The sequence below is a fragment of the Trachemys scripta genome, chromosome 3 (genome assembly GCF_013100865.1).
Source record: "Trachemys scripta elegans isolate TJP31775 chromosome 3, CAS_Tse_1.0, whole genome shotgun sequence".
NCBI lineage: Eukaryota > Metazoa > Chordata > Testudines > Emydidae > Trachemys > Trachemys scripta.
In genome coordinates this window covers 15,846,141-15,861,832 of record NC_048300.1, presented here as the reverse complement: position 1 = coordinate 15,861,832, position 15,692 = coordinate 15,846,141, and the positions used below count along the sequence as shown (strand labels likewise).

Here is a 15,692-nt window from a genome sequence, read left to right as displayed (position 1 = left end):
AGCTCTCTGTCACTGCAGGATTTCAGCCGGAGCTGCTGGCAGAGGGTACACAGAGCGCTTCTTTGCGACCGGGACCACCTCGTTGCAGGTGCGGCACTTCTTGAAGCCCAGGGAGCTGGGCATACCCCGATAAGGGGAAGGGTCCCCAGGGGGAAAACGGCCAGAAAAAGAAAAGTATTACAACTAGACTACAACTAGAACTAGAACTGGGAAAACTATCTGACTGACAAGCAAACAGAGGAACAATAGTCTTAACAGACTGCTACTGGCTCTGTGTCTAGCCAGGGGCGGCTGAGAAGGAACTGAGCGGGGTTAGCCTGTGCACACTGACTAGCCTCATGGTGCAGCATGAGGGGGACAGTGCATCTGCGGGCGCAATGGACACTGCTACTGAAGCTCTTCGATCAGCAGCGCAGGGATGCAAGTGCACCTACAATGGAGCACCCACAGGGACACATCTCGAAGTACCAATATTTACTGGAAAATCTTTTGATAGGCTTTTATTTCAGGCAGTCAGATTAAATGATCACAGTAGTTTCTTTCAGCCTTAAAATCCATGAATCTTTTAAACATCAGTTTAACCCTAACACTAGAAATATTCAATACATTTTCTGCACAGAAAAGATCAAAGCAGAAATAATAAATGACGTGATTCAAGCTTATTAGGCCTGCAAATTAGCCTGCTCTGAGTGCTATTCCAAACTGAAGTATTTAATTATTTGTTGCTGCAGCTCAAAACATCCAATTTAGCTCATCCAAGACATGATCAACTGACATATGCAACCATTGTAAACAAAGTGACGTATAGATCATCATCAATTTAGTGTACAAAGAGCCACATGTTGAATAAAGCATTTTGATTTAGTATACAATGGGCCAGATCCATGGGTCTAGCTAGTGTAGACAGAATGTGAGGACTTGTCTACATGGTGGGATAATTTGCTTTACGGGTGGTCTACGCGTTGCATGTTCATTGCTCTGTGTAGATCTTGCTAATGCGCTTTAATATAATGCTGTTTGAAACAGTATTATGTTAAAATGCCCTAGGGAACCTTTAGTGCACACCAACAGGGTCTACATGGACAAATTAACACACAACACATTAGTGCAGTTTAGAAATCACACCCCCATACAACGCCTTACCCCACCAGATAGACAAGCCCTCAGTCACAGGATGGCTAAAAGCTCTCCCTAGCACGCCCTTGTTCCTGGTGCTGCTCCCTGCATGCCATACTTCTCTGGGCTGCTCTAACTTAAGCCAACTTTTAATGGGGCCACATGAAGCCAAAAAAGCAGCCATGTGGTGTACCATAGCAAAGGGGTGCACTAACCATGCTCCCTTTTCCTACTATCCTGGCAGCAGGCAGGGTGGACAGAGTATAAGCCCCTCTAATGGCTCTATAGCACTGCAGGATCAGAGAGCCGTTTAGACAAGTATGTGGATGCTGTGAGATTTTCAAAAGTGCCTACTAAGCAGGTTAGGTGCCTGACTGACTAAGAGGCTTTGGAAAATTCCATTATGTGCTTACCTTAATTTTTAGACATCCAAATATCTTTGAAAACCTGGCGTCTAGTTACCTGAGAGAATACCCCCATGGGTAAAATACTGTCACACAGTTGTGTCAGTGAAGGAATCTGAACTCAAGCTTCCGTGGTATAAAATTCCAACAAGAGGTTATCATCTTAACGTATTATTATTTGGCAAGCATGCCAAGTGGTCATGTACAGGTCATTCTAATAATATTAATGATTTTAAAATTTGGTATAGAACAAACTGTTATTTTAACTTTGTAAACCACCTACGGCCAATTCTTTCTGGGTTTACACCTCATACAACCCCACTGGGAGGAACTCAACGGGACTGCACAGGGTGTAGGTCTGAACAGAATTTGTGCTCTATAATCTGAGCACAAATACTTAATACATAAATAAATGAACAGTGACCAGTAGAAAAAATGAACATGTGCCCAGCCCCTTCACGTGCAATCCCTCAGACTTGTGAACACAAAAGCCTACATGGCTTGGCTGGTGCACTTAGTGCAATCACACCTTATCTCCAAACAGGAACACACATTGGAATCCATCATTGCTTGAAATATTTCTTTTGTTGTTGATCTTAAATTTGAAGCAATAATAAACATGAAAGTAAATAATTCAGGAAAGTGAAATGAATTTAAGGGTTAAAAAGATTTGATAAGACACAAAGGTAGGCTAACATTACTAAACAGATAAAAGACACATTGATATTGATGATGATGAAGTGTTAGTCATGCAAAATACACAAAACAGCCATTATTTAAATTACCAGTAGAATCAAGGTCATTTTCTAGGTTAGTAAGTTCATCTCCACCTTCTGTAATAGAGCATTCAGGAATCTCCTCATTAGTATTTATCTCAGTATTATCATCCTCATCTGTAGGAACATGTAGCGTTAACGTTAGTATTTTGTCTTGTTCATGCACTATCCCAGTAACAACATTAGTGGTTTAGTGACAGTTGAGCACCACTATGGCAAGAAATGCAAACTGAAGTAACGAAATCAGTCTGCAGGGTTTTCACTAATAGGTATACACCTCTACCTCGATATAACGCTGTCCTCGGGAGCCAAAAAATCTTACCAGGTTATAGGTGAAACCACATTATATCGAACTTGCTTTGATCCACTGGAGTGCACAGCCCCACCCCCCCCGGAACGTTGCTTTACCGCGTTATATCCGAATTTGTGTTATATCGGGGTAGAGGTGTATCTTTAAACTGATGCAATTCAATATATACACACAGTGGAGGTGCAATGGATGTAATCAGGGCAGAATTTGGCCTCAGGTACAATCTTCAATTGGGCTGGATGTCTGACCAATGTCAAAGAACACATAAGTTATAATTTTTTTTCTTACACCCTTCAGCATTCTAACAGGCTACCTGTGAATCACCTCATCCTTATGGCTGATCTTTGATACAGTAACACATTATGAGAACCATCCTTACAAGTAGACACCTACTGCTCTGTCACACCACCAGTTTGAATGGTGAGGCCAGTTGGCAAGGAATGCAGAGTTTTAATAAATAATCTTCATTATACTTTGCACTTCCATGGGGCCCTTCCATCGAGCATCTCAAAGCAGTTTACAAACATGAATTAAATAAGCCCCATAATATTCCCATGAAGTAGGTAGATACTATTATCCTCATTTTGTAGATGGGTAAAACCAAGGCATAGAACGGGTAGGTGACTTAAGGAAGGTCAAGCGATGAGCAAGTGCCCGAGCCAGGAACAGTTCTGACTCCTACTTTCCTTATTTTACTGAGAGACCATATACTGCACGTACAGTGAAATTAAAATAAGTAACATTAAAAGTCAGTCAGTAAAAGCTGGGTAACACCTTCAAAATGTTTAGCTACATTTTATTTAATAATTTCTAGTTTCTTCAAGTGAAGCCTTTTGCTGTTTGGCATGTATGTACATGAGAAATGGACTGAGGGGTATTTAGAGACTGGAAAGGGAAAGAGGATGGCTTTCATATGAAGGGAAGTTGGAGACAATTAGAAGGAACATAGGAAAATGTCAGTATTGGAGAATAACTATTACTTAAAATTGGAGGTCACACAGGTTAGTGAAAACTTACTTTGATACATTTCCAACTCAGCCAAACATAGAAGAGTCAAAATATGGTAATTAGAAACCGTCTAGACCCCACACCCAACCTTGAACACCCCCCCATTTTTGTGACGTTTGGATCTGGATCAGAACTTTTAAGCCTAATCCCTAGCTCTGTAGGCTAAACCAAACCCCTGAACTTTGGGCATGTACAGATCCTGCAACTCAGGTCCACATCTGTTGACAACAGAACTTATCCATGGAGGCATACAGAATACAGCCGGTTTATTTTGTCCACCTGCTCATCTTTACAATCACTGTAATTCACATATTTCAAGCCTCCCTATTTTTATTTTTATTTTTTGCTGCTACTCTTGTTGCACTCTTACTTCCTCTTTAGACTGTCAATACATCCAACACAGTTGCTAATGTTCTTTGTGCAGCTTTGCTCATTCCAAGTGTGGCTGTTGCTACAATGGAGAGGAGCAAAGTATTTTGAAATACATCAGCAACAAATCCACCATAAAGACGGGAGTTCTGCGATGTAGATGATGGAGTGGGGTGGGCAGAGGAAGATGTGTGGGATAACTCTAATAGCAGATTTTATTAGGGTGGGGTAGAGAAAGAAGGGGATTAAAAGGTGGGGGCAATTCTTTTGTGAGTTCTCTCTGTGTGAGTCTACAAGGAAAAAAGTATAGGAAAGACTGGGGGAGGAAGACCATGAAGGAGATACACATAAATTTTCATGTGGGTGCAGGGTAAAGCTATGCGAGAAACGGGAAGTAGAGGGACTGTGTGGGCTAGGCCATGCTATGGGGAGGATAAGAAGGGGATCTGCTGTCAGAATGGGCATTATATAGTATACCTGGACTTCAGCAAGGCTTTTGACACAGTTTCACATGACATTCTGATAAATAAGGTAGAGAAATGAGGGCTCAACAGAACTACCATTAACTGGATACATAACTGGTTAAATAACCATAAACAAAGAGTAACTAGTAATGGAATGACGTCAGATTGGAGGGAGATCTGTTCTGGGTTTAACATCTTTATTAATGACCTGGATGTAAGAATAGAAAGCATACTGATCAAATTTGCAGATGACACTAAGCTAGGGGGAGGTTGCCAATACTTTGGAGGATAGAGCTAAAATTCAGAGGGATCTTGATAAACTGCAGAACTGGGCTATAGACAACAAAATGAAATTCAGCAAAGACAAATGTAAGGTGCTACACTTAGAGAAGAAAAACCAAATGCACAAATATAGAATAGGGGATAACTGGCTTGGCAGCAGCACTGCTGAGAAGGATCTGGGAGTTGTGGTGGATCACACCCTCAGCATGAATCACCAATGAGATGCTGTTGCAAAAAAAGCAAATGCAATTTGGGTTGCATTAACAGAAGCACAGCATGCAAGTCACAGGAGGTGACAGTATCGCTCTACTCGGCACTGGTTAGGCCTCACCTGAGAGCTGTGTCCAATTTTGGTCACCAATGTATAGAAAGGATGTAGAGGAACTGGAGAGGATCCAGAAGCAAGTGACAAAGAGAATCAGACGGATGGAATGCAAGCCATATAAGCAAAGGCTGAAGGAACTGGGTATGTTTAATATGGAAAAGAGGAGATTACGGGGGGATATGATAACAGTCTTCAGATACTTGAAAGGGTGCCATACAAAAGATGAAGAAAAGTTGTTCTCTCTTGCCACAGAGGGTAGTCAAGGGACAATGGGTTCAAACTACAGAACAGATTTAGATTAAATCTCAGGAAAAAACTTCCTAACTGTATGTGGGGGGGGCAGGGATAGCTCAGTGGTTTGAGCATTGGCCTGCTAAACCCAGCGTTGTGAGTTCAATCCTTGACGGGGCCGCTTGAGGATCTGGGGCAAAATCAGTACTTGGTCCTGCTAGTGAAGGCAGGGGCCTGGACTTGATGACCTTTCAAGGTCCCTTCCAGTTCTAGGAGATGGGATATCTCCATTTATTTATTTAACAGTAGGACAATGGAACAGACGCCTCAGGAGGTTGTGGAAGCTTCTTCACTGGATGTTTTCAAAAAGGCGGCTGGATAGCCATCTGTCTTGTTGTGTCTAAACCATCCAAATCCTGCATCTTGGCAGGGGGGTTAGACTAGATGACCGCTGCAGTCACTTCTAACTCTATGGTTCTATGATTCTAGGGACTGGATGATCCTGAAAAATGCTCTTGGTGGACGATGCGTATTGAGTTGCAGCTATTTAGTAGATAAGACTATATGGAAGGGGAAGGTGGGTAACAGCAATATTATTGGTCCTTAGGTGAGGAACTAGGTAAGGGAGTATCAGGTGTGCCAGAGATAATGTTATTAGTAATGATCTAATTGTGGGAGAGAGGTTGGAGTATTTAAGGAAGCATTAACGATGCCACAATATACACTTTCTGACCCTGTTTACATTTGAGCTATTTTGAATATGGAGGTTGGTTTTTGTTTTATTTGAAGTTTTAAGTTTGGACTGAAGAGAGAGAAAAATGGAAAAAAGTAAGAATTTCAGCATAAGGAATCTTGGAAGAATGTGGAAGGTGCTAGGATAAAGCAATGGAAGAAAAGAACCCAGAAGGAAAATGAAAATTGTTCAAAAGGTATTTAAAATACAGTCAACACAAAGCTATGTATACCATCCATCAAGAAATACATTAGATTAAAAACAAGAAATGCAGACAAACAAAGGTTTTCAAAGAAGAAACAAGGGTAAGCCAGAGGCACAAGAGAGGTAAAACACATCAGACATAGGTGAGTTGTGGCACAAAAATCACCAAAATCCTGACACTCTTGTTGTCAGGTCTGGACAGGGAGCCCGAATTATCCTCTTACCCCATACCTCTAAAGGCTTCACTTAAATGAGAAAATTATACCAATTTAACACAATCAGTTTAGAAAATGATTTAATTAAAATGGTGCAACATCCTTGTGGGGACACACTTATTTCAGTTCAAGAGTATCTTATATAAATTTAGATTAAGTTGATTCCATACCGTCTTACGCTAAATTGATATAAGGTACTCTTGAACTGATTTAAGAGCATCTACACAAAAGCGGGTGGCACCAATTTAACTACATCAATGTCTAAACCAATGGTATCAGTTTCTAAACCGATTAATCAAATTGATACAATTTTCTTCTGCAGACAAGGCTTTTGTCAGGTTTGAGCCCAGGGCTGGCCTTAGGGGAAATAGTGCCCCGGGCAAAGTTCTATTTTAGCACCCTTTCTTTGAGTTTGAGAACAGCAGTGCGGGGCACAGAGCATGAAGACCAGCTTCTGGTCCTGGAGCCCAGCCGGGCTGCACAGGGAGGAGTTTCTGAGCCCCGGGGGCTCTTTGGGCCACACAACCACCTAGCAGGAGGAGAGCAGGTGCATGGGGGGACACAGTAGCTGGCCCCCTGGCTCTGCAGGGCCTAGCCTTGCTGCCTGCACTTCCCTGCCAGGCTGGAAGTTCCAGTGGCATCATCTGCCCCCCCAGTTGGCCAGGGGCTCCATTTTCTAGGATTTTCATGATTAAATCAAGGCTTTCAAATAAGGCTGTACTGTTAATGCCAAAACACAAATTTCTCAATTAGTAAATAGAAATATTGAAGGAGATTAGAATTTCACCAACAAAAGTGAGCAAGAAATTCATTAAAAACATTTAAAACATTAGAAATGGACACGTACCATCTTTTTGAAGTGAAAAAAGAGAGAAGAGTCTAGTAGATTTATTTAATACCTCTTTTTTGAAATCGGGATGTATGAATCAATATATTTTAGAGAGAGGCTAATTAATTATGTAGTAAGAAAAGATTTATAGAAGATCTAGAAAATTATTGTAAGCTTGACTTAAACATCATATAGGGGAATATACTGGTACAAAACAGAAACAGAACACTTGCAAACGTATAACTTAAGTAAGGATAGTACTCAGACAGTAGTCACAAAAAAGTTTTTGTCTAATAAATCTGATTATTTTTAGCAAATAAAGAACTGAAGGAATATGTGGTAGACATATAGGCCCAAATCCTCAAAGATATTTGAGTGTTGTACCACCATCAAAATCAATGGGAGTTAGGTGCCTAAATACTTTTGAGGATCTGTGCTATTGTAACTTTCTTGGATTTAAAAAAATGCTAGCACAGTTTCACTAAATTGTTCCTTAGTAAAGTTAACAAGTAAGGCCTCTTGTTAGGAGGAGGAGGAGCTACTTGAGTAAATAATGATTTGGAAAACAAAGACATACTGTGGATGATGAGATGGAAGAATGTGGAGAAGGTTGAGTATGTACCACAAAAATAAGTAATAAGATGGTTATTGTTCACTTTATGTGAAAAATGTGGAAGAATGAACATGTAGGAAAGTGATAAATTTTTGCATAAATAAGAGTAAGGGGGAATCAGAGTGGACAGATAAGACAAAACAGAAGTGCAACAAAAGTCCAAATAACGTGGCCAGATTAGTATATGGGCAGACAAAAATCAGTGTAGAGAATGTAAACCAGTGATGCTGGGCATAGTATATATAAAAATAGAAAATATGCTAGATGGTCATACAAGAAAAATACAGTTGATAATTAATAGATGTGATGGTGATAAAAACTCAAGTAGTCAGATTTTGACACCCTACTCCTGTTGTGTTCTATCTTACTCTGCAATTAGTCATCTTGGAACTTGGTGCAATCACACATGTAAAGAGTTAGTACTCAACATGCATAAGAGTGGCAGAATCCTGATCTAAAATCTTATTCACATACTGCTAAACAATGACATTAAATAGCAGATATAACTTGGAATAAATAGAGGTATCAAGTGTTCTTGAAATAGTAACAAAGTGGAAGACTAATTAAGGAGTCTGAGGATCTTAGTTATTCAGAGGAATTAGAGAAACTATGGATGAAATCCTGGCCCCATTGAAATCGGTGGGAGTTTTGCTATTAACTTCACCGTTGGTTTTCATTGTTTAGGAAAGTGGAGATGAAGATTGGTCCTCACTAGGGTAGAGACAATTCTGAAGAGAATAAAGGAAGACAGACACTACAAGACTATTTGTGCTAGGGTCAAACGAAAAACTATCTTTGAGGGAGCTTACAAATTTAGTGAGGGAAAGGCCAGGTTAACAGAAAAACTCAGTGGAAATTTTAAACATGGAGCGCCATAGTCTATGGTGAAATATATGGTGGTATAAGTTGGTCATAAAGTGGGTGCAAGTGGCAAAGCACTGTAATTTGTAACCAATTTGGCATTCAAAGTGTGCATAAAACAAGTGTATTTTACACTTAGAGGTAGAAGGAGAAAGTGCAGCAGGAGAAGCAACTAACAGGTGGGTGTAATAGGATAACGTCAGTGTAAGAAATGATAAAGTAAAGCAGGATAAAAAATGATAAATATTTAAGTCAGATAACGAATGCCAAATTGGTTGCAATTTACACTACTTTGCCCTTTTACATGTTTTCTAACTAACTTAAATGCTATGTGTAACCTATACTACTATATACGTCACCAATGAATTTGGCTTATGCACTTCCATGGAAGTACACCTGCATCAGTCAAGTCTAAATTTGGCCCAGAGTGTTTAATGCAAGTATATGGAACAAACTAGGAAAGGCTGCAATGGAAAAATGAGCAGTAACCATTTTTAATGGCGTTTGCTATTGTACCTCACAGCTTGAGCATGCTTTGAAGCAATATTTTCAATAGCTTAGAGGAGTTTTCATAAAGTCTGAACAGCTTATTCCACATCAAGGCCATGTTTTCCCTACTTAGGATGAATTCAGTACTGAAGAACAGCCCCACACTGGAGACATCCTGCCATGCTTCATTTACTGGGTGAATGGAGGTAAACCAAAGATCAGACTTAAATGGAAACGTACAACTGCTATCCAGCCATTCTTAGATTCAGTGTTAAATGGAGGAGGGAGTGGAAGAGCTATGGTACAAGTCAGTTGTAACATTAACTAAAAAGAACATTTAAAGCTATACTGAACACAGAAAGAAAACATATAATCAGTGAATCTAGATCTAGCAAAATAAATATAAAGTTGGATTTACCAGACATTTGTGCTTACAATTATGGGTTAGTATGAGACAAATAATTACTCCTTAGCATATTTAGCAGACACTAAAAGAGCAAGGAGCCTGGACTGAAATATGTGTTCCGTACCCATTTGAATTTGAATGTCACTACATTACTCCAGTTTGGAGCACTGGCAGATATATGAATTTTAATGACATTTCGAAGTCACTTTAGTAATATTACAGTAGTATACAACTCAAAAACTGTCAAGGTAAGTGGTACGTGAAAAGACTGCCATTTAAAATCAAAGATTATTGTGCCAACCTCCCAGGTAATAACAATGTAATGCCAGAGAACTTCTTCGAAGTTCCCTTCAGAAACAGTTGTACTAACTCATTTTTTGTTTTTAAGTCAAGTTTCTTAAATCTTTATAACATACTTTCCCCCAGAGGTCACATCTAACTCCTACATTTTTAATGAACTCTGGAGATTTTAGCCACACCATTTCTATATGACTAATATTTCTTGCAATTCTAAAAATGCAGGAGTAATGTCAAATTTGTAGTTCAACAGGCCAATATTAGCCAACAGTTTTTACCTATATAGTTATACTCTTGTTGTAACAGATGCACCATTCTTTTAACTGTTTGAAATTAAGTTATATAACCCTGATTTGGAAAACCTATCCATTGCCAGTCATTTGATATATGTACCTGATGAATGGACAACAATTTCTTACAACAACATTTTCAAGTGTGAATAAAAGTGATACCCCCCAAAAGGTCCTTTCTGGTTTCTAGGTTGCCAGAGAAATAAGATACGAGGTTCCCTAACTCACCTCCAGACGCCTTTGACCTTTCTTTCAACTTTTCTGCAGCCATTTCAGTGTAGGCTGGAAGTTCTGACATCTTCACTCCAGATCGAGCTTCTGCTATTAGTTGACGAGCTCTCTCTCTCAGCTGCCGACGTCGCTCTTCATCTTGCTGCTAAGATATATTGAACAGTTGCCAACTCAGTAATTGACAGAAATGCAATTTCATTCTCAATCTGATCATCATGATAGTAACTGGTTTACAGCATGGTGCTTGGCCCACATTATAAATAGGATGCTCTATATCAATTGGGTGTCACACCACAATTTTTAAAGACATACGGGAATCAGATTTTTAGGCATATCCAACATTATCATATATTAAAAATGTCATCATTTGTAATTTAAACCATTTTAAAATAAAATTATACCTTGTAAAATATCCTGATGCAAACAACTGTCAGAAACTTTTGTTTCTTAGCAATAGCTACAAAAATTTTATTATAGCTGCAAAAAGGATTTCAATACACTGAATTACTAGCGAGAGAAATATTCTACCATAATACTAGAATCAGGGGTCAGATACTGCTCTCAGTTACACAAGCAACTCCACTAACTTCAAGAATGTTATACTGATGTAAATCTGAAGTAAGAGAAGAATTTGATCCACACTGTTCAACTAATGCATCTTTTTTTTTTAAATAAAATGTAACCTAAATTTAACCTGTTGATGGAGACTCTAGGGCACACAAAAATTTCTCTAGTTTTAAAATGCCCCTTTGTTGGGTTCAGTACAGTAATTGTAAATATCACCCAATAACAAATATCCAGTGTTTTTGTAAGGGAATCATTCAAGTTAACAATGTTCGGTTAAAAAATTTAAATGTATCATTATAGGACTATAACATTTCAATCACATAACTAATTGCAACAAATAGTAAACTTTTCATGCATATATTTCAGAAATGGAGTAACGCACAACAAATTAAAAAATACATGTTTAATCAAAACTGTTGAAAAAACACAGAAAGGTGAGGAAAATGGAGTTTAAGCTTCGTTTGTCAAAACTTGCATTTTTCAAACTTAAGAAAAAGTTTAAAAGACACTAGTGCACTCTAAACACTAATAAATACAACAAAACCAAGCATGTGGCTTTAAGTCAAATTTACCTCAAACTTAATTTATAGACATAACATAGTTGTTGAAATCAGGATTTTTGCAGATAGCCTTAATTTTGGTAGAATACAACCGATTAGTCTAATTTTGGAAAGCAGTATTGGCAACTTAATTTCTTACAATAAATGGCAAACACCATTCCCACGAAACAAGAAATTGAATATTCCACACCTGCAAATCTTTGTAAGAGCCTGCTACCAAGTGCTATTTAGTTTAAGTAATCATTAATAAGACAAGCACAAAATACTAATTAGGTACATTTTAGCCATTTCCATGTAGATTGTTTGTTTGTAGCTATTTACTCATCTTTGTTCTTGGTACAATAGAAAAAATGCAAATGAATGAATCAGAATGCAGTCCTAATGGGACTTTCTGTTTATAACCATTAGCCTAGAGGTGTGCTGTAATTCAATCCTCAAGCAGCAAGATTTAGCCTCATTAACAGCTTGCATGGGCAGGTTACAACTCATAAAACCCTACAGTAAACAAAGTATATGGACACAGCACAATATCTTGAGCCTGATTGACAGAATTCTGGTTCCCTATCAGATTGCCTTGATTTACTTTTCTGCTAATGTCCTAACACTATAAAGGCAATTTTGCTTGGGCCCTGCAAGCTCTTCAGCATGATGGCATATTTGTTTTGTTTGCTTTCTCACACCTTGACTTCCCAGAAGGCACAGAGTAACAGTTCCATCAAAAACTTATTTGTTAAAGTACACACAGGAAAGAAAACTAGAAACCTTCTATGTGTACTATGCACTACAATAAATCAGTTTAATTTAATGTACAGCCAGCCAACTAACACAGCAACCAATTTTATTTCAACCTACTGTATCTGGCAACATTAATTACATTTGAATTTACATGAAGTGAAAGTGCTCAAATATTTCCATATTGTCACTCCTACCACAGGTGAATTTGTGGTTTTAATTTAAATTAATTTAATTTACAAATGGAATCTGCCAAACTTATTTTAAAGTACTAAGCAGCTTAACGTTGAATGTTCATATGATCCAACTAAACCTACTGCAGTAGATGGCTTATTTAACATCAAGCCAGGTACACGTTAGGAAAAAGATGTCCTAGAATATGGTAGGGCTGATTTCAAAAGAGGGGACCTCATATCCCCGAATCATTATCATAGTCACTAGCATCCTCTTAGAGCAAATATAGATGGTTGTGGCTTGTGTTTGTGCTAATTAAAATTCAATCATCATTAGCAGAGAAGAGCAAAACAGCATATTTAGAGCTTAAATTTAATACATATATTATTTGAACTGTTGATTATTGAGCTTTGAGGGAGGAAATGATTGTGAAGAACCACTAAGTTTAAATTACATCGAAGGTATGATTCAAGTATATATAAAAGTTTCAAGTTAGAAAACAATTAACTTAAAATGTGCATTGTGAAACAATATATTTTTATTTTCCCTTGCAAAATAACAAGAAAAAGCCCTGGTAAAGCTCATAAAGTACAAATATGGAATTTGCAACAGGGAAAGAAAGGGACATGAAAACTCTTATTACAACAACATATGCTAGAAAACTGTCCAATTCTAAAGAGAAAACTAGGTAAATCTTTCATCTCTCTGTCATGTATCCGCCATGCTGGGGAGACATAAAAGTTTACTCTGTTCCTCCACCTCAATTACTTTCTAATGGTCTAAAAATCTGCCACATGGATGCACAGCAAGTAAAACTTCACCATTTAAGGACAAACTCTTCAAGAATAAGTAATGTAATTCCTTGTTTCCTTCCTATAAAAATGTATTGGTATGCAATTTTTATATTTCACAGTTCACCGACATCTCGGCAAGCTTTCTTCCACTGCTTCAATGGTGCTACTTTTAATTTTATCCTCCTTAGTCCTAGTAATTAAAGTGATCAGCAGTGGCATCCCAACGGCTTTGACACAGCTACAACCCCCTAGCAGACTTCTGCTTTTAAGGGGAAGGAGAAGAGAAAGGACTAGAGTTTCATTTCACAGGAACAAGAAAATCAAGCTTCTCCAATCCTCAACTTTATCCAATTGTTCTTTCAGCAGTCTTTGGATCTTAAGAAACAAATAAAAATGGCTGCCATTAGGGGGTCCTTTTTGTACTTGCCGCAAATGTCAGTGACTGACATTACTTTGGCCAAAAATGATGCCATGGATTTGTGAAGGTGAATTAGAATGTGAGACACTGTCAATGTAGTTGCCGAGATCATTACCCTGCCGATGATGTCATTCAATGATATCAGAAATTTAGAAAAGACCAGCCTTAAAACACATGGAATACTCATGTCTTGTGAAAACAACCAACAATCAAATCCCCACAAATACAGTTCATTACATTTATTTTAAAAAAATGTTTATTCTCGTTCATTTTCAAGGAATGTTTCTATGGATTTTTAATTGCCTTTTGATTGAGTTGTATATAGATCAGGTACAATATTAAGTTTGCACCAAAAATCTGATCTTTTATTATTTTTTCTCTACACAAACACTTTGTACTACATTTGTTTAATGTTAAAGGAAAATTCTTTATCATGCTCAATGATCTTTTAATGACAGAACTGACAAAAATAAATTGGTTTTAAAGTTAGTGATTAATCTGTGTTAACATAAAATGAAAATATAACTCTACTTAACATGGATAGCAGTTCACATAGCTAGAACTCTCAAAATTGTCCCTTGCATGCCCCGATTACATAGTACAACTAAGAAAAAGAACTTGACTGCCAACCCCTTTCATCATTAGACAGGAAGAACGGCTCTGTTATTAGCCATTCAGAAAGAAAAAGAATTCTGTGCTTGTCCAGAGGCAAGGATTATCAGAATGTACCTATTCACTTGCTACAGAACACAGACTAAAACTAAAAAATAAAATTACAAGATATTTAAAGGTTTGGTCAGGCTGGGTTTTTACTGTGACTTCGATCGGCTCTTGTTTGAGTAAACAGGATTTGGGATGAAACATTAAAACTGTTTAGCAGATCTATTCAAGCCATTTCAAACTTTTCTTATGCTGGTTTATAATACAACCAGACATGCTTGTAAATGGCCACACCTGCTCATTTCTCTAGGGATAGCCTGATCTCTGCTTTTTCCAACAAAGAAAGGAGGGGAAAAAACCCATCCTTTCTTGTTGCAAAACAGAGCAGAAAGTCAAAATCTTTCTCAAATTTGTCCATCTGGTCAGATTAAATCTTTGATCACGCTAGGGATTACATTTATGTTTTGTACTCGGTACTAAAGTTTCAGAATAGCCCAAAATACACAGGTAGTGACCAAAATATGATTTGTCAAATAGGATAAACTTGATGTAAACAAAAAAGAGTATGAGGTCTGGATTTTAATATCTAGTCAGACAAATGTTTAAGCAGGAAAAGATCAGCAATGAAAATAAATAGGCAAGAAAATTTAGGTATCTTCTGTCTTCAACTGCTACTTGGATTTATGTTTATGTTCCTCCCAACTGTGTAGTCTGAAAATACTTTTCACCAGTGTATACTGTATATAGTATTAGAATATCTCATTAAAATTAAAAGCCACTGGCATACATCATGTGTCACTGCTTGCCTGACAAGACCTATGGAATGAAAACAAGAGTAGACAAAAGTATAAAACTAGAGGAAGCATAAACAATGCAATGCCAAATGTTTCCTTTAAAGTGTACCGGGACTATTTGACTGTAAAATGGAATCTGACCTTTCAAACCAAGGATGTGTTTTTAAAGAAACACATTCTGATTACAGCCCCCACCCCACCCCAAACAATTATTGTGTCGTTTAGAAAACCTTAAATTCACTTGGTACAGTGGTGGAAAGAATTCAGGATCCATTTGTAATTTAATTCCTCGTTTCACTGTGAAAGTGATAAGTTCTTAGTTTGCTTTAAAAAAAAAACCTGTAAGGGGAAAAAAAAAAAAAAAAAAAAAAAAAGAATGGCTGACTAAGTAACTATCACCTTGTGCTACATCCAAGGCCTCTTGCTGGTTGTCTGGCTGCTCTTTTGTAGGCAAAAAGGAGCTGAACGCTCTCTGGCTCCTTAGATCTGGCCCAACAAATGCACTGCCAGTCATGCACATGGATCCAGCTTAAAACCCAG

General features: G+C 37.9%; 1 protein-coding gene across 11 annotated transcripts in view; it reads right to left on the bottom strand.

Annotated features, from left to right (window-relative positions):
* The window catches only part of EHBP1 (EH domain binding protein 1), a 327,133-nt gene that overhangs the window by 55,401 nt on the left and 256,040 nt on the right, over nt 1-15,692 (bottom strand). For 4 of the 11 annotated variants that reach the window (XM_034764182.1, XM_034764184.1, XM_034764186.1 and 1 more), the window contains 2 exons: nt 10,451-10,598; nt 2,306-2,413 (listed from right to left, as the gene is read on the bottom strand). In XM_034764182.1, the coding sequence (XP_034620073.1) occupies nt 2,306-2,413; nt 10,451-10,598 (256 nt within the window). The remainder of the gene's footprint in view (nt 1-2,305; nt 2,414-10,450; nt 10,599-15,692) is intronic. The other 7 variants (XM_034764189.1, XM_034764187.1, XM_034764191.1 and 4 more) reach the window with 3 other exon arrangements.